Source organism: Chroicocephalus ridibundus, chromosome 12 (genome assembly GCF_963924245.1).
Source record: "Chroicocephalus ridibundus chromosome 12, bChrRid1.1, whole genome shotgun sequence".
In the NCBI taxonomy this organism is placed as follows: Eukaryota; Metazoa; Chordata; class Aves; order Charadriiformes; family Laridae; genus Chroicocephalus; species Chroicocephalus ridibundus.
In genome coordinates, this window is record NC_086295.1 from 7,848,819 (window position 1) to 7,873,959 (window position 25,141).

The following is a 25,141-nucleotide window of genomic DNA, read 5'->3' on the forward strand; positions in this document are numbered from 1 at the left end:
CTCAATCATGCCTGGTTTATGGCTAGCGAGCCTTGAATTTGTGTGACAGCAGCCCAATGCCTCGCTGTAGATTACACCATAAATAACCCCCGCACGGAGTGGTCAGAGGAGGGAGAGAAAAAGATCTGTAGAAGCAAATGCAGGGTGGTGTAGTTGGATATTTTTTTTTTCTTTTTCTTATTTTAAGTGATTATTATTTAAGGGAAGGGAGGCTGCTAGAAATCGTTCGTGAGTTTTACTGAAACAGGCACATTCCTGTGGTTTTGTACTCCCACAGTCTCTCCAGGTCAGTCTTTTTCTTTCTCTGCAGAGAAAGAAACGGGGGGGAAAAAAAAAAAGAAAGAAAGAAAAGAAAAACCCACACAAAAATCAATCCATCAAATGTCATTACAGATTTATTAAGCCTGATGTAGAAAGACTTTTAACAGTAACATCTTCAGAAAGCATAAAAAGAGCACTTCTGTTCAGTCTTGTGCTTTGAAAATCTAAATATATTTTTATCATATAAATAATTCTTTTCATGTTTTAAGTGCATCTGTTTTTTTTTTTTTTTCCTTTTCAAATTTCCATTTTACAATTGGCCAAAACTGAAGTCTGCATTGACTGAAATGAAGCCATTTGCAAAGCTAATGATGTTGTGAAGCATGTCTATGGTGAACCATATCAGCTAGATTTCAGAAAGGTAGTTCAATGAGTGCAGCATTAAAATGAGGGACAGCCTCCAGCAAAATCATAATTGAACACACCCAAGTCCTTAATGTCTGCAGTTGGGTTTCCTGATGCAAATTACGATAACATTTCAGATGTGAGCAGTCGCTTTCCAATAGCTGCAGTGGAAAAGAGACATTTTATGCCACAAAGGAAAGAATTACCATGTTTAAAAATGTAAATAATATATGTATAGAAACCTTTTTTATGGAAATGAGGCATTCAGGATTATGTGAGCAGTTTGGGCTATTTTTTTTTCCTTTTAAACACAACAGATAAAGATGTGTGATCTATTATTCAGGGCTTTAATTACAGTTCTAAAACTGCAGTGATTTTATTAAAAAAAAAAATCCCTGGGCATAAAAAGTAATGTTTTCTGTGGTAAAGTTGAGGGATTATTTTTTTTTTTTTACAATGTATTTACTGTGGTAAAAATACAGAACAAAAAAATCACCATTAATAGGTTTCAATGCTGCAAAATCATACACAGAAATACATCTTAAATGCACTGGAATACAGTCATCTTCCTGTAAATCTGGAAAGGCCTTAGATAAATAGGTTTGACCTGATTTAAATTTAATGAGATACATAGTCCTGATTGTTAATAATTGGTTTGGGGGAACCCAAAACAATAAAAGCAGTAATCTCCTCTAGTATAAATTATACGAATTTATTTAGCAATCAACCAAAGGGAAAAAAAAAAAAAAAGCCATTAACATTATCAATTTGTTTAGTTTAAGTTAGTTTTAATAAGCAAATAATTTGAAGCAAAATTGCCAGCTAGGCTTTGAGAAAGCCAGTAAATCCTGGGGAGATGCTTGTCTGCCATGAGGCTTTAGGGCCACTAGGTGGTACGGTCCTCCCAGCAGAAAGGGGTTTTGCCATCGTAAGGACCATTCATAATCATCAAAACCAAGTGAAACATGGTTTGATTAAAACAGCCTGTTGGCTCAATAATCTTAGTAATTTTAAAAACATCCTTAATGTGGAAGAAGAACACTGCAATGTCAGAAATGGCCTTGGGGCCCATTATAAACAGCAACAAAATAAATAAGGAGGAGAAATGAGAGGTCATGAAAACAAAATTAAGCTAATGTTTCAAATTTTGACAATTATGAATTGTTCCTCCAAGAAGACATTAAAAAAAATATTCAGGCACTATTAGATAAAATACAAAGAGAATAATTGTACATGTATGAGTTTTCCCATGGGACTAAGCATGCTTTAAAAGCAAAACTTGACTTAGATTTCCCCTCTTCCCCCCGCCCCCCCCTTTATAGCCAGCGACTGGGCAGGTCTCATGCAAACACAGACTCGCTTCTCAGAGTTCCTCCAAAAACTCATCTCGAATTCCTTTAGGAACCATTAAAAGATGATGACCAACAAAACAAACAAACAAAAATTACAAGCATATTTTCTATACCAAAAAAAAAAAAAATATCCCCCGTTATGGACCAATTTTTTTTTTTTTTTGTAGGAAACCGAAACAAGCAAATATAACAAAATCTGTGTTCATAACATGGCAATATAGTTAATATATACAAATATGTACAGTATAAAAATGCATCAAAAGCGTAACTTTTCATCCAAACAAGCTGCAGTGCACAATGAAAAGCAGCTTGGCCCCCCCGTCCACTCTAAGTATACAGGCAATATATTCTATACAGCATGCACTTGTTACAAAATGAGTGCATAAGCACTGAAACATTCTACAGATAAAGTCGCCGTGAGTCCTCTCGGAAAGGAGTCCCATTTGCGTTGTTAATATAAAAAACTGTGTTTAATCTTTCCTTTTTGCGATTTGTAGTATATACATTTTTTTTCTTTTTAAAGAGAAATGAGCTTTCGAGTCTTTTTTTTTTTTTTAATTATTTTTTTAAAACAAAATTCTAGACCTAACACCACGGGTCACAGATGTAACCTGAAGATGCTGCCAATAACAAACTTACTATATACCACAAGCGCTGGGGCAGAGCAAAACTGTCAAATTTACTGTTATGGCCAACTAATGCTCTATTATTTAAAATGGGGGTGGAGCTCGTGATTCGTGCTGACACATTCAAGATAATAAAAAAGCAAAACAAATGTACAGAAAAAAACAAACAACCAACCCCAAACCAACAAAGGATTAATAAGTGGTGCCTGAGCACTGGACAAAAGGGCATATTGTACCAGAGACATACGACAGTGAAGTACCCTGAGCCAAATAAGAACTGTTTAGCTTGTCAGCTTTTGCAACCTGTATTGCACATTCCAGCATTTGCTGCATGATAAAGCCAAAATACTGCGTTGTACATCCTGAAGGTATCTGCTGTTCCGCTTGGGGCCAACTGTGCCCGGCTGCTGCTTCAGCCACAGGCTTGTCGCCTGTTCAGAAAGACGGGGAGCGCTGCGGCGTGCCCCCGTGTGCGCAGGGGGTGGCTATCTGTATATAGCTGCATATCTGCCTAGATATACACAGGTAGGTCATTTTTGAACGTTACACGGCCTGGTTCGTAAGTGAAAACATCGCCCGTATAAATATTCCACATTTGAGGCAATTGCATGGAAGTTTGAGCACTGTGACTACATCCCTCACCTGGGGCTGACGCCCAGGCGGGGACGCGGGCTGCAAGGGAAAGCGGTCCTTGCATTTAACGTAGCTGCGTTTCTGCAAGATGTTATTTTCATTTTCTTTTTAAAATATTGATTCCCTCCCCGCTCCCCCCTCTCCCCCCCCCCGCTATCTCATCTAAGAAGTTCAATGAAAGAATTTTTTGTTGTCTTTACTCAGATCAAAAAAAGAAAAAAAAAAAGTTTGCTCAGCTAGATGGTATGAACCCGAGTGGAGATGTACGACCTGCCAGGATTAGTATTTAATCTGTTGTCTCAAACAGGGCTTTTTACAAAGGCCTGAAGACATTTCATGAGCTGAGAGTGATGGTGAACTGGAAGTTTATTACTCTGCAGTTAAGTCCAGTGGTACAGCTATTTCACTTTTAAAAATACTCTCAAAGAAAATATTGTACAGACACTTTGGTTCAAGAAACAACAGTGTCATCTTAAACTTCATCTACTCTTCCCGTTTTTTGCCAGCATAGTTAAAACAAAAAAATGGCCACTAGTGTAGACTGAAGTATACCGGGATAAAAGTGCTTGCACTGGTATAAAAGTGGTCCAGCAAAGCAAAATAAGCTGTACCAGTATAAAGTGCTTTATAGCGATACAACTGTTTTTACATTAGGACTTTTACCGGCATAGACACATAAATAACAAAGTTTGCAATCGCTTCCCTGACATAACTATAAAACTTCTGAAGTGCAGACTGTGCCTTAGGTTTCAATCTGCACGAAGCTGAAGACTCTTTGCTGAAGTTCTTTTCAAAACCATCTAAACGTGTGGGGAGTCCGAGGTCAGGACCGTGAGGGCAGTGTTTGGAGCTGCGTGGGCAGAGGGTAAATACACTGAATTCGAAGGAGTAGCTCTGGATTTACACCTAATAACCGAATTCAGAATCTGGCTTCTGGTTTTTAGAAGTTGGTATAAATAAAGCCGAAGGAGGGAGGCGGTTGCGGGGAAGATGAGGAACGCGCTGGCGGGACGGGCGCGCACCTTCTCTGGCCTGTGTTCGTTTGCAAAGGTACGTTGGCTTCTGTTCTCACTGTAATCCCACTGTCTTTATTTTTACATAATATTCCTAAATTCTGTGTGCTTGTGTGAAGTCAACCACTGCAGGAAATAATTAAGAACAGAAGAAAAAAGAAATTCCAGGAAGCATTTCTCTCTGGAATCACTACTTAGCGGCTCATCTGGGGCCATCGGTATTGACTTCAGATTCTGATAAATTTGGTCCTCAGACTGGTGAAATGTGAATTGAAATCTGCCTTAAGATGCGTATCATTTATGCTTTAGTTACAAGTTTCACAACTTTACATTTGCTGGGGTCCAACCTGTCAGTTTGTACCTACCAATGTCCAGCTCAAGCTCTTCAGCACCGTCACTGAAAGCAGCCCTTCGTTTTAGTGACATTCAATAACCTCTCGCTGATCGCTTTCAACTGACAGAGGTTTGGCAAAAAGGAAAGTTGCAACCTGTGGGATAAATTGTGATGGGGAGCAGGAAAACCAGACCGGCGGGACCGCAGTGTCACTGACCCTCTTGTGACTTGGAGACCTGACGAGAAGCTGGTCTGAGGTCTGCCTTGGTGGTCAAGAATTACAACTCTGTGTCGCTCCTAAACACAGCTTCCTAGGAGCAAAAATAATATGTCCGGCTGTACTGTAAGGAGGTGGGCACATACCAGTAGGGCTTTTTCAAAATATATCGAGGTGGTTATATCGGTGCTCTTGCTTGGGGACAGATGGCCTTTAAAGCCTGCTGTAATTGCAACATATTGATCTGGAATCTGTGATCAATACTGTCTTTATAGAGAGAGTTTTAAATATAAATTGCGTCGTATATCTGTTTGCGGAGACAAAAGCCCTGCGTGACGGAGATCCACCTCCACTCAGCCGAGGCGCTTTCTCCTGCCTGAGAGCTACGATGGCAAGTAGAGAGGGGACAGGGATGGTGGCCTCAGCCCAGCCTGGCCTCGGGCGCTGAGCAGTCATGGCTTCGCTGGGAAGACGCCTCTGCCAAAAATCACGTTGCCGTCTTCCATTCCCTTGCGTTTCCTCAAGAGGTTTGACCGCAGGATGACGTTCACAGCGAGACCAGCGGGAGGGCTGACCTGAGCTGCTGTGCTTGAACCAGGGCAGCGCCTTCGCGGGAGGATGGGCCCGGCGGTAATTAGCAGAGCGCGACGCTGGTGTCTCCCCGCGGTACCTCTCACCCAGAGGCTGCCCCGGGCCAAAACTCCGTGACTTTTGTACTTTCCCGATCACCGAGGGCAGCTTGCTTCCCGTGCAAAGCCTGCACGGATGCTTCCCAGTGGGAATATCCCCTTCTATTTTAGGAACTGAACCACGGGTATAAATTAATAAATATAGCACTTCATCAAAACACGATTAAGGAAAGAAAAAAGACCAAAAATGAGGGAAACAATCCTTGCCATCTGAATGTGTGAGAGTTGACTCAATAGCCTGTAAAATTGGCTTGGAAGGCTTCAACTCCTATCGTGTTAATATATAATTATTGATTTTTAAAATGACTTCTTATATCCTCCATGATCTCTAAAAAAGCTAGGGAGGTCAGTCTTGTAAATACTTTTACAAGTAGGTAATAAAACCCATGATAAGTTGCATTGACAAGTAATTACTGGGCAGGTTTGTTAGCGGATTCTTAAAGATTTTTTTTTTAAACTAACAATTATTATTGTACTGATGACAGCCATTTTTAAAGTTAAGTGTCTTTCTCCCTCTCAGCTTAAATAGTAAGAGCCTGGGAAAAACACCTGAGACTGATCCACTGAAATTCTTACATATTAGGCTCCAAAGAGATGCTAATTACGTCTCCCCCTTTTAAAAGAGAACATTTTTTTTAAGCTGATATGGCTTCTTTTGACATAGATGGTGGCGGGAAGGGAGCTACTGTTTGTGAATAAATCTCTCAAAGCAGTGTGTAAGGGTAACAATTCTTACTGCTTTATTGCAGCGCAAGAGCATAAACAGCTTGGATATGTGGTGTATCAATATGCCACTTGTTAATAAGCAAGGACGTGAATCATAAATATTCGCCTGTTTGATCACCAGGCTTTTAATTAATGTTTTGATGATCTCCAATAAGAATAAAAGTCAGAACGATAGATATTGAGTAGATACGACAGAGAAAAGATGCAATGATTTTCTGTGTTACCTGATTTATATGACAGATAAACTATCAACTCATCCAGATTCGTACAGAGAAAGAGAGAGGAGCGACGTACATTTTCTCTTTTTATATTGTATTGTAAAAAAAATAAAAAATCACTTAATTCAAATGTGTACCTAAAATGTTCCCAGAGGACAGCGATGCAGGCAAAATAATCAAGGTTTAGCAGTGTGTAATAAAGGTTTGTGGCCAGATTTTAAATGAAGTAGCTTTTCCTGCACTTGCCTGTGCCGGAGCGAAGGTTCCTGAGCAAAACCCGCTGCTGGGCCGGCCAGACCTCCCTGGGGGGACCGGCCCTCCCAAAAAAATTGAGAGAGGTTTTCAGCTCGGGGGTCCCAGGTGCTGGCATGGCTGGGGCTGGGGTGGCTGGTGGTGGGACCGTGTTTTCTGTTGTCACCACAAGCCCTCTGCTCACCGGCAATGGGGCACCAGGGACGCCTCTTTTCTGCCAAACCTGAGCAGCAGCCGCCCCACGGAGCTCCAGCCCCAGACGCCGCAGGCTGGCTGGGGCCGCAGGGCCACCCTCTTGTGGGAAGAGGCCTCCTCACTCCCGGTACCAGCCTGCGTTGGCTTCCCTGTGGCTCGGCCATGGCGTCAAGAGGCAAAACATGCATCACAGAAGGTTTCTACCCAAGCAGATGCCAAAAGGCGACAGGGCGCAGGATTGGGGCTGTCATAAGTTGGTGGGAACTTCACCTGTCGGATGCCACAATAAGCCAAATGTTTTTTTTAGAGCATCCAAAAGCTTGGGGAAAGGAGCGGGGCTGGGGGTACGTGCATGGTTCCTCCCAAGGGGCATTTTACTGCAGCGCTCGCTGCCTTTGGATCCGTGCCGCAGGACCCACCTCGTGCAACTTCACTTAATAACTCTGAACTGGGCTGTGCAATTTAACAGCTTCTGAGGAGCTCGATGCTAATGCATTGATTTTGCTTTAATAGAATTTTGTTGTCAATGGCCGGTGCTCAGCACGGTGCAGGCTTCAATCTTAACCCATCTGAAGGCTCTGCTCGTTTCCAGTTGAGCTCCGTTCATTTCCAGTTGAATAGGTTAAGCAAAGACAGACCTCACTGTTCTCAATTCACTTTATGATCCTCCCATCATAAAAAATAATATCAGCACCTTGCTTTTCATGTCAGAACTACATTTGAGCTGCTATTCCCTATGCCCATGAGTAAATCCCATAAAAGCCGCCCCGTTGTACTGTCGCTATTTTTCCTTGTGGATGATTGATTGATGGATGAGTGCTGACACTTCAATGAAGCTATTTCGACTGCCATCTCAATCCGATGATGTGAGGGGTATATTTTCTGTCCATGCCTCATTACTTCAGAATGACATTCCTGGAACTTCATTTACTTTTTCCCTCCTTCCCTCAAGCGCCATATTTTTTCCCATCTAGGTTATGCATGCCATAAAAAAAGCAATTTGCTATTATATGTGGCATAAGGGCAACACTTTCCCTAGGAGGTAAATAAGAAGGGCCTTTTTTTCTCCTCCATGTTGAGTTTAGGGATCATGTCAAAATTTCCCAAACAGTGCCCAAACAGGCCCTTCTGCGCAAGCCACAGGGAATGCAGTAAACATATTTAGTCTGAGTTTGTGAATGCTGCGCTTCAATTATATCCTTGGACTTCTAAAATAAAACAACAGTAAGAGACACCCCAAAGCCCCCTCTCATTTGAGAGAGATCCTCTTCTCAACTTGCGCCTAGCGTACTTTGAATATTTCGTTTGCAACGGAGTAGCGATTTACGACTTGATCCAGGCTTATTTTTCCTTGGAGAATACGGGAAGTTCATCGTTAAATGCAGAGATGGATTTTTTTCTACTGGAGGCTGCTTTCGCTGCGAGGAAACGCGCAGCGAGAGTAAACAGGGCTGTGCCTGGATTTCCGAGCAGTGCACGGGGTGACGTGAGGCTGGCGACATTAGCATATCCTGGAAGATTTTGGGAGTTGACTCGGGACCCGATTTTAATCTGTGTAATACAGTATTCCCGTTAATAATAATGTATAATTAAGACATCCGTTAAAAATCCATAACGTTAATTTAATGGAGAAAATCTAATACAGTTCTATTGGAATTTTTACGTTAAATTAACTTTAACGGGCTTTTAATGGATGTCTTAATTAGATCTCATTATTAACGTGAATATTCCACAAATTAAAATCGGGACCTCAAAGTTTTAATGAAAAAAGTTACAAGCACAAATTTGAAATGGCCGTCTTTGTAGCCCCCTTCTCCCCAGGTCTCGGTTGACTCGAGGACAGCTCTGCTGCGCAGCCCGTCCCCGCCGGCGGCACTCGCCAGGCCGGACGGAGGGCGCGAAGACCAGATTCTGATCTCATTTACAGCGGCATAAATCCAACGTACCTCCATTGACTACAACAGAGAGATTTAGATTGACACTCACCTAACTGAGAAAGGAACTCTACTTTTATCTTTTATATCTATATATAGATATTTATATAGCGATATTTATATATAGATATACCTATATTTATATAACGTTCAATAATCTAACAATAGTACTTTTGTTTAAAAATCACTCCATCGCATATGTCTCGTCATAAACCGTAATGGAGATTTAAATATATATCTATATCTGAGGAATAAAACAAACTGAAAATAATCCATTTTAAACAAATCTTTGGCAGCAACATGGTTAAGCATAACTATTTGAACAACTTGCACAGAAGATTAACATTGTTCAGAGGTTTTTTGGCTCAGAATCTGTTTTAACTTAATAATTCTTGTACTTACTGTGATGTATTGATCCCTAGTGCAATGACTGGATTGGGCAACCCAGGTGCAACAGTAATAGCTGCACAGAATAGAAACATTTCCTTTAGACAAACTATCCCAAAGGGGTTATAAATAGGAAATGGACATTACCATGAAAAGTAAAGCTTCCAACGTGACTGCATCTTGTGTAGCACACTTGGACATTAAACTATGAAGAATTTTTTTTTCCTGTCAAGTGTTACAAATTGACGAAATAAGTACATCAATGTTCTCAGTCATTATCTTACTTCAGTGGCACTTTGTTTTAGTGACAGCAAAAAGGGACAGCGGAGACCAGACAGCCCCAGTGCAGTTTATCAATGAAAATCTAATATTGTCCATAAGCAGGGGAGTGGAAATCAATACTTCATTACCAAATTGTTAGTGAGGATGAAGAAGAATAGCAGGAGTTTTTTGGCAGTCTTCTCGGTCCGGGTTGTTGTGAGTTCAATGTCAGGATCGGAGTGACACGTAGAGGCGGGCTGGGTGCGGGAAGCCTGGGCTGGAGAGCTGGAACTAAGGCATTCGTCCTGCAAGCAGAATAAGGATAACAACTATCGTTACCGAATTTCTCATCACAATTCAAGATTTTATTGAATATGTACTTTTATCAATAGAAATTTTGGGAAATGAGTCAGCTTTGCTTTACGTTGTCCACCCATAGGCTCACAAAAAGCAAGAACACGGAAATGTGAATAAAAAACCTCAGATCCTTACGTCTGCAACTGGGCAGGGATTAATGGGTAAACTCCAACTGATGCTGTGGCTCTGCCTGGCCCACTGAGTGTCTTACTCTGCATCTCTGCTTTTCCCTCATGTTGATTAAACCTGGACAACACGATGACCCTCATTCTACAACCAGCCAAGAATATGCCCTAAAATCCTCAGGGTGAATTGGACATCTTGGTACCCACATGGTGTTTAAATTACTGGCCTATTGCTGTGTTATTTCTGGTTGTTAAAGCACCTCCCCGGCACTAAAAGCCGCCGTTCTTCCACTGTACCTCTTCCATTCTGCAACTACTAAAAGTGCTAAGTGACTCAAGTTGTGAAGTTACTTCTACACGGAGACAGAAGGTGCTTGTTTAACTTAACTTCAATATGTGGGTTTAAAAGTTCAGCCTAAAGTTGAATTCTGTTTTGCTTATAACCTGGGAGAAAGATACTGAGAAAAGCAGTAGAAAAAAAAACAACTGGAAAAATAGGGTGAGAAATGAGGCAGGCAATAAGTAGAGTGAAAGTCAATCTGGAGAGAGCACAGAGCAAAAAAGACCAGCAGCGGGCAAAGAGAAATATGTTACTGAAAAATATATTATCTGTTCAAGGCCACGGACATTTCAGCAAACACAACTCAAATCCTGCGGTGCGTTCCCTATGTTCTGGCTAAATCAACTGGAAATTCAGTAGTAGCTTTATTTAAAGTAAAATAAACTCAGCTTTTAAAAAAAATCCATATGAAAACAAAAAGGTACATTGACTTCATGCTATTTAGTTTATAATTTGGTTTGTTTTACAATATCTTCACCTTTTCAGTTCTCACAGTGATGCTGAGTTTTGCATTGGCAACCCAAACCTGCTATGGAGAATTGTTGGAAGGGAAGAAGAGGTTTTGGCAGCTGAATGTAGAGACTTTTGGCAACTGAGGATGCATGGAAGTCAGTTTGAAATTGTGGTGAATACCTTAGATCATTATTCCCACTTAAAAGATATTAAAAGCAATCCATGTTGACACTTTAAAATGTTGTCTTTAGGTTTCAGAAGTAACGCTCCACAGCAATTCACACTTTGCAAAGCTATTATTTTTCACTGCAGAATGACAAAGTTGTGTCAGTTTACACCTTGTTCAAATTTTAAAGAAATCCAGAAGTCTGACTATTGTAACGCCTAGAGCTGAAATACAGTCATGCCATGAGCTGGCTCTGCTTCTGCGGCCAAGTTCTCAGCTGCAGAATCGCCCTCTGCAAATGGCCTAAGTGCAGACCTCGGAGATGGCACAGGCCTTTGACTGTACCTTTCCGAGTAGATTTTTGCAGCCCTCACCAGGATGGAAAGCTGCCCACGGCATACCGAGTCCTGCCTTGGATCATATCAGGCTCTACAGCAGCTCTGACACGAAGAGCATCTGTCTAACTCATGGGTGCGGGACACAGACTCTATGGGCTGGTCCCGCATAGGCCAACGTGAGAGGCAGTGGTGAAACAGCTGAGTGCAGGAGCAATAACTCTTGATTAATTCAACTCTGCCTCCAGAATGTCGTTAGGACAATTAAGCAGCATGTAGTATTAAATCTGGGAAGGAGTCTTGGTTTGAAGCAAAGTAACTGCAGAGTATTGGTTCCCTGCCAGTGGGAAATATTTATCAAGGGCTTGGATTGGAAAACCGAAAAGCCAGACTCCTGCCTCCTTTTCTTTTGATTCGTTGTGAGGAAGGTCCTTGTATTAGACCAGCTGTAAAATTCCTGGTTGCTCCCACATCATAAGGGGAGCATGGACAAAGCAACATTAAGGACATCGTTAACCCTTGGCAGAGCTCTTCAGAGGCGCATCAGTCAGGGTGTAGGTCCCTGAGAAACTCCTCTGGCAACGAACCCGTTTCAGAGGTTCTTGCCCCTTCCTATCATTTCCACCCCACAGTGTGATACCATCCTCAGCTGCCTCCCTGCAACCGTCCGTGGGTCTGCACCACCCCAGCCAAAAACTGGGTCCATCCCTGATGTGTTTCACAAGGGCCCACACAAAACACTTCCAACCGGAGTCCCCAGTGCGGGGCTGGGACCGCACAGCCAACGGGGAAGGGTGGAAATCTCTCTTCCACTGGTTTTGCTGCTGGAGGGAAGATAAGATGGAGCAAGGAACCCGGGAGCTGGAGGGGATTCTCTGCACTGCTGCACGTGTGCAGGCAGTTTTGGTTTAGCACTGCTATAAAAGCCACTTGTGACAATTGTATAAATTTTTGAGGCTTAGTGTCTATGTACTTGACTAATGGTAACATCCATGCATGACTAAAATCAATTGGGACTTGGCATTGATTTCAATGGGATAAGTACTTCACCCCTAGGTCTTTTGGCCAACCAGTCTCCATCCTTGGGGTTTTTTTTTTTTCCATTGATATCACTGCAGGCTGGGACAGGACTTTGGGAAATTAATTAGTGTGAGCCCTGATCAATAAGGGTCATAGTTTATGTATTTCATTATCAAGTCTCGAAGAGATTCAGGGAGTATGTGGAGAGCTTGTCACCCGCAGTCTAGGGCATAGCAGTTTGGACATTCAAACAGCACTCGATGGGCAAAGTTTGTTGCTTCCTGGGCATTTGTTGAAATGTAGTTCAACCTCTACCATAAAGAAAACTCCGTAATCTAAATTATATTATGAAAATGTGGTGGAGGGTGTTCGCTATGCTGATGTCTTGTACAGCATATGTTAAATATCAGTTGCAGATACTGAAGCTTTGCTTTTATTTAACATTAATTATCAAGCCATCAACGGATGTAAAAAGTTGTATCTATTTTAACGCGGATGTGACAGGACACAGGATTCCTTCTAGCAATCACCTTCCCACTCCTTGTCCATGGCACAGCTTCCCTCTCCTCATTCAAATCTTGCCGTAAAAACACAGCTGTGAAACCTTTGAAATAGGAACTCTCAAACATGTCTGCAATCTGAGACAACTGTCAACTATATGTCAACAGGTCATCGCGCCTGTGTCCGGCCTCGGCGGGCTGGCACCGCGCTGCTCAGCTCCGCTCCTTAGCCCCCGCAGGGCTGCGGCTCAGGAGAGCAGCGGTGAGCTCGCTCTGCCTTTCACGCGCACACTCATGCCAAATTCTGTACTTTTCTTTGCTCTCCCTACTCTCCTTTTGCCCTTTTCTCCATGGCCAAAAGCCACACTCACTGAACGACGCAGCTTCCAGCAGACACGGGCTGTCTGCTCACGGGGGGGTGTTCAAGTCCTTCGCTTGGGGATTGCTGTCACTGTTTGCTTTTTGGGTTCTGCAGAACACTGACCGCTTCCGCGGCACGGTCCGAAGCGTGATGGTACTCTAGAGCCAGGCTGATGACAGCAGGCTCACGCGTTTATAATGCTTTTTTTTTTTTTTGGTATTTCCAGATCTTTGCTAATATCATTTCATCATCTTCTGTTAGTGGAACGGAATAACAAAAATGACAATACGTATCTGTGATCCACCCACCAAAGGCCACAGGAGTCTATGGATCAAAACCTTTTCATGCTGCAGCTGTACCTACAGTAATAAATTGCAGGACTCTTAAAAGGCCAAATAGAAAGACACAGACAGTCCCTTTGTGGTTACCAAACACGTTATCTCTAGATGTCATTTTTGACCTACTTTTGCTAGATTTTTACAGCAGCAGAAAATCTGTTCCTTAAAGAATCATGCTCACGTGCATAATACCTAGATAGGGAGAAAAAGCAAATCTGGATATATTTTATTTCATTTAGGACTCCTCTCACCATGAATTACAATATTACAGACTCTAAATGCCTTCTCGTTACCCATAATTATAACTAAAATTATATCAATCTAAACAGTAACTACTCAAATGATTCATCCTGATTGTAAGGAGCATGCTCTCTTAAGTTATGCCTGCCCATCCATTTTAAAGCCTTGCGGCAGGAATAGCTTTCCAGAAGGTCATTTAACAGCACATTAAATAAATAAATAGAACATATTTGTTTCAGAAAACACACTCTGGTAGGGTAGGAAAGCATTTTGGGAGAGGTAAGAATAACCCTTGTGAAAACTAATACTTTCAGCTCTTCCCTGTTCTTGCTGAGGGTGCAACACCCGCCCAAACACCTGCAGAGGCTGCACATGATGCCAGCAGAAGGTCCCTAAAGTTCTTCATAGCGAGTGGTGGTGTGACAAGAAGCTGTGCTATGCACTGCCCAGAAGTCACCGTCAGCTGCCCAACAGGCCGCAGCAGAGCTCAGGGAGAGGAGGACACACCAACACAACTCACCACGGTCACCAGCAGGTCCCTGAGCCGCTCGCGTCCCTGCAGAAGGCACCCGCCTTTGTGTATTCAACCTGATCCATCAGACGCACGGAGAGGGGAGAGTAGAAAAAGGCCTCCTTTATTGTAAAAGTAAAACGTATTTCTGTCCCGTGATCTAAGCTTATGAGAATGCAGGACAAGATAATGGAAAAGAAATGTGGGCTCAGATGTTCCTGGGGTGTGTCTGCCTAAATACAAAACCGTCTGACTGCGGTAACACCCAGGTGGAGGAATTTTGAGACCTCATTGCCTGGGATGATGGAAACTACATTTAATAGAAACTTGAAGTCATTAAGTTGCTTCTATCTCAGAAAACTCTTTGTTGAAGATACTTTGCTAAGAGGCTAAGGCCAGGGCCTGATAAAAGACCTCTGGATTTCAGCCGCAAGGTCATCAGAGCATGTACCTGCAGCTGGTGCAAAGCACCTCATCTCCAGGAGGTCAATGAAGTTGTGCTGATTTACCTCAGCTGGCCTGGACCAACAGTTTCGGGGTACAAAAGAAGAATCTCCTTGAAATCTGACAAAAATCCCAATAACCTTTCACATTCTGGGTATCCTCTTTTCAGAAACTTCTGATGGCCGTGCATGTAGTTTTGTAAGACTTAGATCTCTCAGCTGTGATCCTGGTTGAGCAAAACTCTTAAGCGTATGCCTACTCGTGTTGTGCAGTGAGCACAGTGCCCCATCTCTGCCAGGGGCTGGGGACTATCGGTACCAAACACCGTGCTGGGCTGCGCAGATGCAGCAACGCTGGCGTTTTAGGGGCTTATCTGTGTGGGCAGGTCTTTGCAGGCATGTCCGCGGATCAATCATGCTACCTGAGCGATGCAAAAATTCTTCTGCATGTATATTATATTTTATGTACAAATACAAATATAACGTACGAATATAAATATATTTTTATACGTAAGTACATATATGCATTTCTAGACAAACAGCAGCCCCATCAGAGGTACTGAGCACGTGCAGCAGTGCCCAGCTCACTCGGGTTACTAGACATCCCTGAACAAATACAGTTAGATCCTCCAAATCCACCTGAACAACACGGCTTGTGAGAACGCCGACATCTGTTAGCCTCGCTCCCCAGAGGGCAGGCACTTGCTTCCGTGAATGACTAGAAGAGGATGCGGGAGTATTTTAAAAGCAAGAACGATGAGAGACATCCCCAAAGGCAGAGGCAAATGGAAGATGCGGTGAGGTGAGCGCTGCTGGCTGAAGCAGCCCCATTTCTCCCGCCGTGTACGACCACTCACCGGTGCCGGCTGTGCGGTGCCACAGATCAGGGGGCTATTTTGGCTGAGAAAAATCATCAATAATAATTTTTTTTGTTTCCTGATAGTTTGGGCAATCCGGGTCTTTGCTGCCCAGCTACGGCAGCGCTGAGGGGGCAGGGAGGGCGCAGGGGGAGCAGCCGGCATTGCTGCCAGAAGCACTGCACGCTGCTTCCTTCGGAGGAAGGGAAGAGAGCGGGATGGGTGCTAAAACCCAGAGATCTGGCGCGCATAGCTTTAGGCAAATCATTTCACCTCCCCGAGTGCCTCAGCTGTTTCGCTGATAGACAGAATCAGATGAAAAATCGGGGGCTGCAGCTCCCCGTGTCTGCAGAGAGACGCAATGAAATCCCGGGCTGGTGGAGAGAGCGGGATTTGTCCCGCTTGTGTTGAGAAAGGCCAAGATTTCACCCCGATCTCAGCTTGGGCCTCAAGGTGACATAGGATACACACATGTTCAGTAACAAAGGCGAGCACATACGACACCTAACAGGCACAAAGAAACATCCTGACACTTGACTGGTCCCTCCTAATCGCTTTTGCACACAACCAAAGCCCAGTAGAGGGGTATCTGGAACAGACACAGGCTTGTAAAGAAAAAAATAAATCAGATAACATCTATTTTTTGTTTTTTTTCCCCCCTATAAATAAATGATAGTCATCAAATCACAATGTATTTGAGAGCACGTGTTATTGACAGCCTATTCTTGGAGGAAAAAAAAAAAAAGTGGATTTTTTTGGCAAAGTTTCTCTATTTGCTAAAGATTAAATTGTTCATTGTACAGGGCACCATCTGCCCTTGGAGAGAGATTTAGTTGATGGCAGCTGCAACCAAAGTGTGGAAGATAGAGCTGAATTTCTGGTTTCTTTTCAACTAGCAACTGTCATTACAGGTCACATGCAAACTGTGTCATTTTCTGTGACAAGCAGGTTCTGTAGACTTGGGTGCTTGCTACATTTTAAAATGCCACCTGTATAGATCCCAGAAGAGAAATAGCTTTTGTAACACACCTTGAAAAAAGTGAATTTAGAGCAGATAAGACAAAGCAATTATGGTTCAACCGTGGTCCAAGTCTGGACGCCGGCAGTGGGTTCAAGTCCCGGGTTTACGTGGCTGGATGTCAGGACGTACTGGTGGGTCACTTAAAGCTACGTTTCCCCAAGTAATTTAGGTGCTGAAAAAGGTCGAATTGTCATCTGCAAGTGTTTACTCAACTGCCGCATAATTCTTCAATTGCCTCCTTGTTTCCCTTGTGTTGTAATTCCCGTTTAGATTAAACTCCACATTTTTTCAAATCTGAAGGTAATTTCTTAATCATCAAACTAGAGGCTATTGCAGGGGGGGTTTCTCCCAACCCCACCTACTGAGCGTGTCTAGATCCATGGCAAAATGATAAAGGATACTCGAGAGTGGGGAGATGCTGATCCTATCTCTGCGTTCAGAGCTTTTTTGATATTACACAAAACTTGTCACTGGCTAAAGCGAACCCCTACAGGAAGGAATTTGTGCCTCTTCCCTCTCTCCCGAACAACATAACTCTTCTGCAGGAGAATTTTGTTCCCTTTCTCCACTGAACAAAATGGGAGGGGAGAAGTTAAGAGCACAATGGTACATTTTATTAGGACTAAGAAACAAAGCAAAACAAAAAAGCAAACTCAAACCTCTTTCCTTTCATCCCTGCCTTGCTATGAAAGTGCCTTCATATCTCCAGGCTTGCTGACAATATTTCAGGATGGAACATCACACACCGTCTCCTCTGGAACAGCAGACATTGTCAGTGCTGTGAGACAACTACTCTCTGGATTGTACTTCACAAAGATCCTGTATAAAGCATTTCTATAGAAAAAAGATTTTTGAAATTTGTGAGTCTCTCAGCCTCTCAGACAAGGATGAGTTCTGGTTAATTTTCTTCTGATGATTTCCACATTTGCTGCAAGAAAAACAACAGCTACTCTTGCCTTAAGACAGACTGAACTAGTTGTAACATGCCTAGATACAATTTTTTTTTTCCCATGTGAAAGAATTTGCAGGATATAAATTTGTGCCCATGTTTATTCTGTTCAGTTTAACTTTTTGGTCTTCTATCCCATTTTGTCACGGTAGAATGGGATCATGTTTTGAAATAGAAACTGATGGTGCTGGTAAATCTTTAACAAATCTGATGTGATTAAATCTATGTTTTTGGACAAAAACTTTTTCTTTTTTAAGGGGTAGAGTCTTTGCCTTTACAGAAAAATATTGTTTATTGTTCCGGGTGTCAGCGCATCTTTTGGATTGTTCTACGATGTTCCCAGGCCACCCAAGCCACACCGCCCCGGGAAGGCTCACGCATCCATGCCATGTCTCCTGCTGTGGAACAGAAGCACACTCAGCTCTCGCACCTATTTCCACCCGAGATTTGCCTGAGTTCATGTGCTTTCAGGATTAGGGCATTTAAAGAGACATCCAGAAAAATGCTTAAATTCTAAGACGATGCCTGTTTGAAGAAAGCATTAATCAGTAGGAGAGGAGCGCTGCTTATATGCGTTAGCATGCGATATGCTAGTTTCTTCTTTCTTTGCGAGGAAGCACTTAAAACACAAATTCCCACCTTAAAAACCAAAGCAGCGCGCTCAGTGAGAGCTACAAGTAAATCACCTGCTCTGTGGTGCCAGAACTGCACATGCTCTTCTGCTGCTGATTTATCTACAAAATATATCACATGCCAGTTACTTGAATTAGGATCATGGGGAGAAGGGAATCATTAGAGAGTAGAAGAAACTCTAACGCATAAAGAAAACTTCTCCGTTTGTCTCCTCCGCGATGCCTGTTTCATTTCCTCTTCATGCACTGACAGTACCGATGAGGCAACGGATGCTGTAATCCTAAGCAATTGCTTTTGGGGGTAGCATCATTAAGGTTGCAAATGTTTGATACAGCAAATCGGTTTGAATTTCCAGGCAGGCCCTTTCTCCCTGGTCGTTGCAATGTGTTTAGCGGTGCTGGTAGGTGAATGGCACAGCCCGGATCAGGTATTTCGCTCCTGGTGCTGTTTCCTTTGATATCAGAGCGCCTCGAAAAGCCAGGTAAATTAGACTCGGAGAAAGGGACACTGCATCTTTGAGTAATGAGGCTGGGAAACAGGGAACACATTTTCCACTAGCTCATGTCTCACTGTATGGCATTCCGATTTCGTGACACTTCATAATAAATCATTGCTTATCACTCACATGGGAACATAACATGGTTCAAGTTAAGATTCGTTAGTGATTGTAAAGAAGAAACATGAATTGCTCTGTATCACGGCTTTTTGATCATCTTTCTGTCCACTGCAAGCATTTTTTTTATCGTAATATTTACAGTAACTGTTGTTTAAAGCATAAATAAAAAGCAAGAGCAGAAAATATGAATAATGAAAATAAATTTATTTGTCTTATTTGTGTGTTTATGTAAACATTTGGCAATTGCTTTGCACAGCAGCTTGTATTCAGTGTCACAGGCTGCTGCACCAACATAAGTTTCTAAAGCTGGGATTTTAAATATATATATGTGTGTGCGTATATGAAAAAAAAAAAACAACTAAATGTCAATACATTCATTTTCTGGAGGAGAAGGTTCTAGCAGGCACATCTAGAGCCTGCTTTGTCTACTGCAGGGGGAAGAGAGTCTGATCCCATCCTGCAGTGCTGTGTCCCCCTGGACCGGTCGGACACCTGGTGGCATCAGCCCGGAGATGAGGGACAGGCTGAAGCAGCTGTGCCCGGGGTGAACCCGGGATGCTCCTTGCCACCCTGACCTCTGTGCCTGGGAGCCCATCACAGGCTGTGGGAAACAGGGCTTCGTGTCCAGTACGAGGGATGTCCGAGAGGGGGAACATCTTGGCTTCAGCCTCTGTCCCTGCAGTGGTCTCAGGGACGGCAAAGCGTGAGCTCGAACGGGGCCGGCGCAGTGGGTGTATTTGGCTATATTATATTCAGGCAGGTCACTGCCTTCCCTGGCCTTCAAGAGATGGATTCTTTCCCCTGTGTGCTGTAGTTCACAGCTTTTTCATCCGCAGTTTAGGGAGAGGGGTGAAAAGCTTACGGGTTTCCAGATGACATCAGTAGTGCTTTAGGGGAACACTAAGTGTATTATGAAAAGACCTACTAACTGAAAAAATGGGAGCTTGCTAAAATAAATAACTTTAACACACACGCAGAAATTTTTCACCAAAAGGAAAAATATTATAAATCTATTCCTTCCATTGTGTTACAAATAGTTTTACTTTAATTTGTTTTCTTTACCTTTTGGGTTTGATTGTGGGAGGTACCTAAAACTCTGGGATAACCCGAGAGAAATCAGATAAGGTAAATATTTGCTGCAACTATGGCTTTGATTATTCCCCCTTCAGTAATTTGCTATTTACTATATTAATCAACTATACAACGTGTCATTTCTACTGCTCCCTGGCTGAATAATTTCCAAAACTACAAACAGCTTTCAAGATAGTTGCCAGACAGGCGCAAATTAATACTTTCAGAAATTCTTCCTAGAAACATTTCCATGAACAGAATTTTTCGCACTCTATATTGGTGTAAAGGGAATAGAGCCGGGTTTAAAAAAAAAGCCAAATTATTATTATTTTAGACAAATTCTCGCCGCCTTCTTTTTTCTGGTTTCATTCCAGTGGAATATTGATCTTTTATCAAAAATATAAAATATGTTAACGTTTACCTTTGCTAGAAAAAGTGGCCTTGTAAGAGAAGATGGCAATGGAAGTAAGTAACTGTTTGCAGGATTAGGGGCTTAATTTAGTAGTTACAAAAAAGGAGAGACCTGATTGTCTTTTACTGAGGCAAATAATCCCCTTGATTTGTGGGACAACTTGTCTGAGTAAAATGGCATATGACCAAGGGACTGTAAATTCGGTCGCCTGATCCATCTGATCTCTCCCTGGCACTCCAAATCGCGGGTATTTGTGGCTATTCCGGCCGTTCTCCCTGATCCCCAGCACGCTCTCTCTTAAACTCAATTTCGCTTCTTGTGTTCATGGTCTAGGTTTTTGCAAGACTTTTCCTTGTGCTCAGAAAAACCCCAAACCATATACAATAAATGCATTATGCACAAAAATGCAAAATCCCCCAAATAGCAAGTTGCTAAAAGAAAAAGCTCTGTTCTGGTAAAGCACGACATCAGATGCATTTATTATACCTTACTTTTCACCTACACTAATAGATGATTATATACAAGAATTAACCCCCCCAAGTCTTGACCAAGGAAAAAGACATAGTTTTTCCTAATATATATGATACAGACTCTTAATCTGCTCTCACTTGAAGTGGTATAGTGAATGGGATTATTCTCCATTTATTTTGGCTTACACGAAACTGGAATTTTTGCCCCATAAGCTTCCTGTAATTTTTGTAAGTGGAACTGCCTTTGTCAGCATTCTCAATATTTCCCCATGGAAATGGTATTAAAAAGCAGCACATTTGCCCTACAATATCATGTTTTATCCTTGAGAAATGAGGATTTATGGTAGATTTTTTTTTTTTTTGGTTCTCTTTTTCTGTAGGAAAACGGCTTAATAACAATCTCAAACAGAGCCTGGAAGGAGACGGTGTTTCTCCAAAATGTTAATTCTGTCGCAAACCATGCCTGGGTTAAAAACAGATATTGAAACAGGGGAATAAATATTTGACAATGCTGTTAAGGCAACTTTGCTAACGATTTTTGAACAACCTCCAACCGAGGTCTAAATGTCTGCAATATCCATAAACAACTCTATACTGTCCAATTAGGGAGACAAAGACATAGAGTCCTGTCAGGAAGATTTGCATGGCTAAGTGTCTGAGATCACAGAGACGATGAGGGATCGTTCGGAGTGATGGGGGATGCACAGAACGGATGACTATCATTACGATATTACAGAGGCTTACACCTTCCCAATTACTGGCAGGATTCATTAATTACTGCTGCATTTCCCTAATAGAATCCTCTCTCTTTGGCTTATCGCTACCTTCCCTCTGTCTACGTAAACCCACAACTCAGCAGTCGATCACCTATGAAAAATTAGACGGTGTAGCTTCCAGTGGCCTATTTAAAATGAAAAGGCAACTGAATAAGAAATAAAGAACAAAAAAAATAAGGGCTGTAATGCAGATATGTGGGAGCTACAGAGGCGGCATCAGATGGGTTTGGAATTCTCTTGCTATTGAACTGTTTGAGAAAAAAAAATAAATCAGTGGCAGCTGCAGAGAGAAGCATCATGGTGGGTTTAAAAGCACAATGAAAGCGTTTTACATAGATGTACGTACACACACAAACTACAGGCAGATTGCAAAGTGACAATTACTTAAGGCCTGCTCGGCTGAAGTTTCACAACTAAGATTGGTGAATATTACCGGGGCTCGATGCTGTTGCAATCGACTCAGCCCCATTAAAGATAATGGCGTGAGCATTTCCATGCTGTCATCGTGTTACTATCAACAGCATTATCAGTATCAACTGCTTTTACAATTATGCACAATGGCTCTTCCTGCACAAAGACTTAGCAACCACCAAACTCGTTTTCTTTTTAAATACACTGAAAAGAGTGCAGATTTCAATCCTTCATCTGTTCACAGATGAAACAACATTTCCAAGTCATCACTGATAGCATTTTTTTCCTCCCATTCTAAGGATGGCCAACTGTTCTCAGCGATTTCTATTACATTTCCTACCTATTATTTCATGTAATGGCATTCCTTAAATTTTAAATTAGCTTTGAAGAATAAAAATAATTGAATTCCTGCTGTTTTGTGTACATAGAGGGTGACAGGAGCTAATGTGATAATTTAAACTGTAAATGAGTCTTCACTTTGTGTTCATTAATTACAGCTAATTACTGAATTACAAACCTTCTTGGTTCGGCACTGTTATGTATTCATGTAGCATGTTGGATTTCCAGCTGGTAGAAAACTGTTTTATAGACTTACAAGCTGACACACCAAGCTACCACTGAAACAATTCCGTTTGAAAAATAAAGGAAGGGTGGGGGGCGCATAACTGCTCTTGCTCTTTGAATTAAGTGAGCGATGAGAAACGGCGCTGCAAACTTGAACCTCAGGTGAGCGAGCATCTTGCGTCTGTAATTAGAAAACATACGCTGCATCTGGGAGGCAGAAACGCAATGATTTTGAGCTGCCACGTCGGGTGAGGAGCGCGAGTCGGCCCTGCTCACACCTGTTTTACACCAGCGCTAATCCCCCGATTTAAACAGTTACTCTGCTTACTCTGCACACCGTGAGGCAGAAACGCCCCCCCAAACGGGGCCGGTGCTACTCGCACCAATTCTGCAGCTGTACTCATGAACAGCAGGGCGGTAATATAAAACTGAGCATCCAAGCAAATGTGCATTGTATCCCATACGTAAGTGCTTATTGTTCCTCGCTGAAGGATGGGTGCAATGGTATAGGGCTGTCTCGAGCATTTACTCAACATTCTCTGCACTGAATGGTTCTGTCCAAACCTCTCCTTTGGATACCTTTTGTCTGCTGATGTTTCGTATTGAAGCTGATGCACTACTTGAAGTCTCTCTCTCTGCAAAGTGAGCAGGAGGAGCGCCACAGTGACAAAATCAGCCATGCTAAGGTTTTACAAGCTACAAGATTCAGTGCCCAGAGAGAGAAATGGCAAGTGGCAAAACAAAGAAACCACAAAACCTCATCCACATTTCTGATAAACACATAGACAGAAGATACAGAGATTTCCCTTTTATTAGCAATTGCATTTTACACTAGTTTTAACTGCTCTGTTCTCTTTTAACGGACCAGGCCAACAGTCTCTCCAGCTCCTGCAGAGCCCTGCCGTAACCTGGCCGACCCACGCGCCTGCGCCAGCACATCTGCGGGCAGAGCCTTCTCCTGCAACAGGTAACCAAAGCCCTGCCGCATGCTGAAAGCGGCAGCCATCGCAAGAAACTACAGAATCAAATAATTACATTAAAACCGTTTAATTGAATTATTCCACGACATACTTGGCCTTCCAGACCAGGGACTGGGAAGACCCGAATCAAGGGTCCTGCCCCAAGGGGCCGATGGTGGGTCTGGAAAGCAGATCCTTCTAGGAAGAGCAGTGTTTTGTATGGCCTATACTGGAATAATTTAGCTGAATAATACATAAACAGCTAGAAAGGAAGAGCTGGATTCTCAGCTGATGTAAAACCGTGTAGCATCATTAATTTCAGGAGAGTTATGTTGATTCACAGCAGCTGAGGATACGGCTCAATAGGTTTGTAATAATAAAGACTTTGATGAGAGGCCCCTGAAAGCAGGAACACTAATGTGTGACTGCTCGCATAAACACCAGTTCAATGACAAGGCTTTTCTGCCTAAGAACTAGTCTATGTCTTCAGGTTTAATGATAAGTACTAGTCTTTTGTCCTTAAATAATCGTTTTCATCTGGAGAATGGCAAAGTGACTTGTTCTAACACCAACAGAAATTCAGTAGTAGACTTAGCGGTGGGATTCACGTCATGTCCTATTCCCTCATCACTGTCTCACGCTGCCTCTTCTCTTTCAGGGTACAAAAAGAGATGGGGAAACCAGGGGAGAAAAGATGTGCAGGCAGAAATTCCTTTCTTTCTGTGGATAGTAACACTCTGCTATCATATAAAGATAATGACTTTCATTAATCTCCTGTAGGCCTTTCATCGAAGGGTTCTTTTCACTCCACGTACAGAGACCACTTAAATGCTACTCTATGTTAAGCAAAAATGAGAATTCTTGATATCACGTTTAAAAAAATGGTATGAGAAGTAACACCGTGCAGCATGGTACCTGTAGAGGCTCGACATGACTGTAGAGGTAAGACTGCCGTTCAGCAAGTAATCAGCCACCATTTCTAGGCAGAGACTCACCCAACTTGTTTTCATGTCTCACTCCTTTTTAATCTGCCAGTTTCCAGCATGCAAATTTGCACTGAAAGTAAGCATTTCAAATGTGCCAGAGGGAAGCAGGGGCCTCACACCTATTGGTAGATTAGTGTGCCTAATGCCCTTTGGCATTTTCCCCCCCCCGCCCCCTCTTTTTTAACATAAAGGCTGATTATTCCATTAGTTGAACAACTTGGAAGAAATGACAAGGAACTAACAAGAGAGTAACACAGTATTTTCTATTTGTTTTCTTCCGTTGCAGTAGTGCTAATTAGAAGGAGTAGTTCTTCATATGGTGCTTTGGGGAATGCTGATGAGAAGCGCACAAAAGGCTGAAGTGCCTCTTCTGTACAGCATCGGATGCAGCCAAACACAGCACCCTCTCGATTGTCGTTACCCTGATCTCCCACACCGTCTCAGTGTCTGGGGCATTACGGCACTGGCTGTATAGACCGGCCTTTCTGAAGCCTAAGCCCTCACTTAGAGGTGAGTAATAGCGTGTTAACTCATAGCTTATGATAATAAAATATGTTTTCAGGCAGAAATATCCAACCTGCTTGGTAGTGGTGGGACGGGAGGCAGGAATGATGTGGGAATAATTCTTTGGAGGAGACTCGGTCTCTGTGCTGCCTGTGCACCCCTTTGCCCGCAGGGAACGGGCTGTGTCACTCGCCATCCTTCCCGCAAAGATCTGCCTGGG

At 42.7% G+C, this 25,141-nt stretch overlaps 1 protein-coding gene across 3 annotated transcripts in view; it reads right to left on the reverse strand.

Annotated features, from left to right (window-relative positions):
* Positions 1–410: 410 nt before the first annotated feature.
* TSHZ2 (teashirt zinc finger homeobox 2) overlaps positions 411–25,141 on the reverse strand; it is a 231,752-nt gene continuing 207,021 nt past the window's right edge. For 2 of the 3 annotated variants that reach the window (XM_063349968.1, XM_063349964.1), the window contains exon 3: positions 3,441–9,808. In XM_063349968.1, the coding sequence (XP_063206038.1) occupies positions 9,807–9,808 (2 nt within the window). In that variant the 3' untranslated portion in view covers positions 3,441–9,806. Of the gene's footprint in view, positions 828–3,440; positions 9,809–25,141 lie in introns of those variants that run through there. The other variant, XR_010073041.1, reaches the window with a different exon arrangement.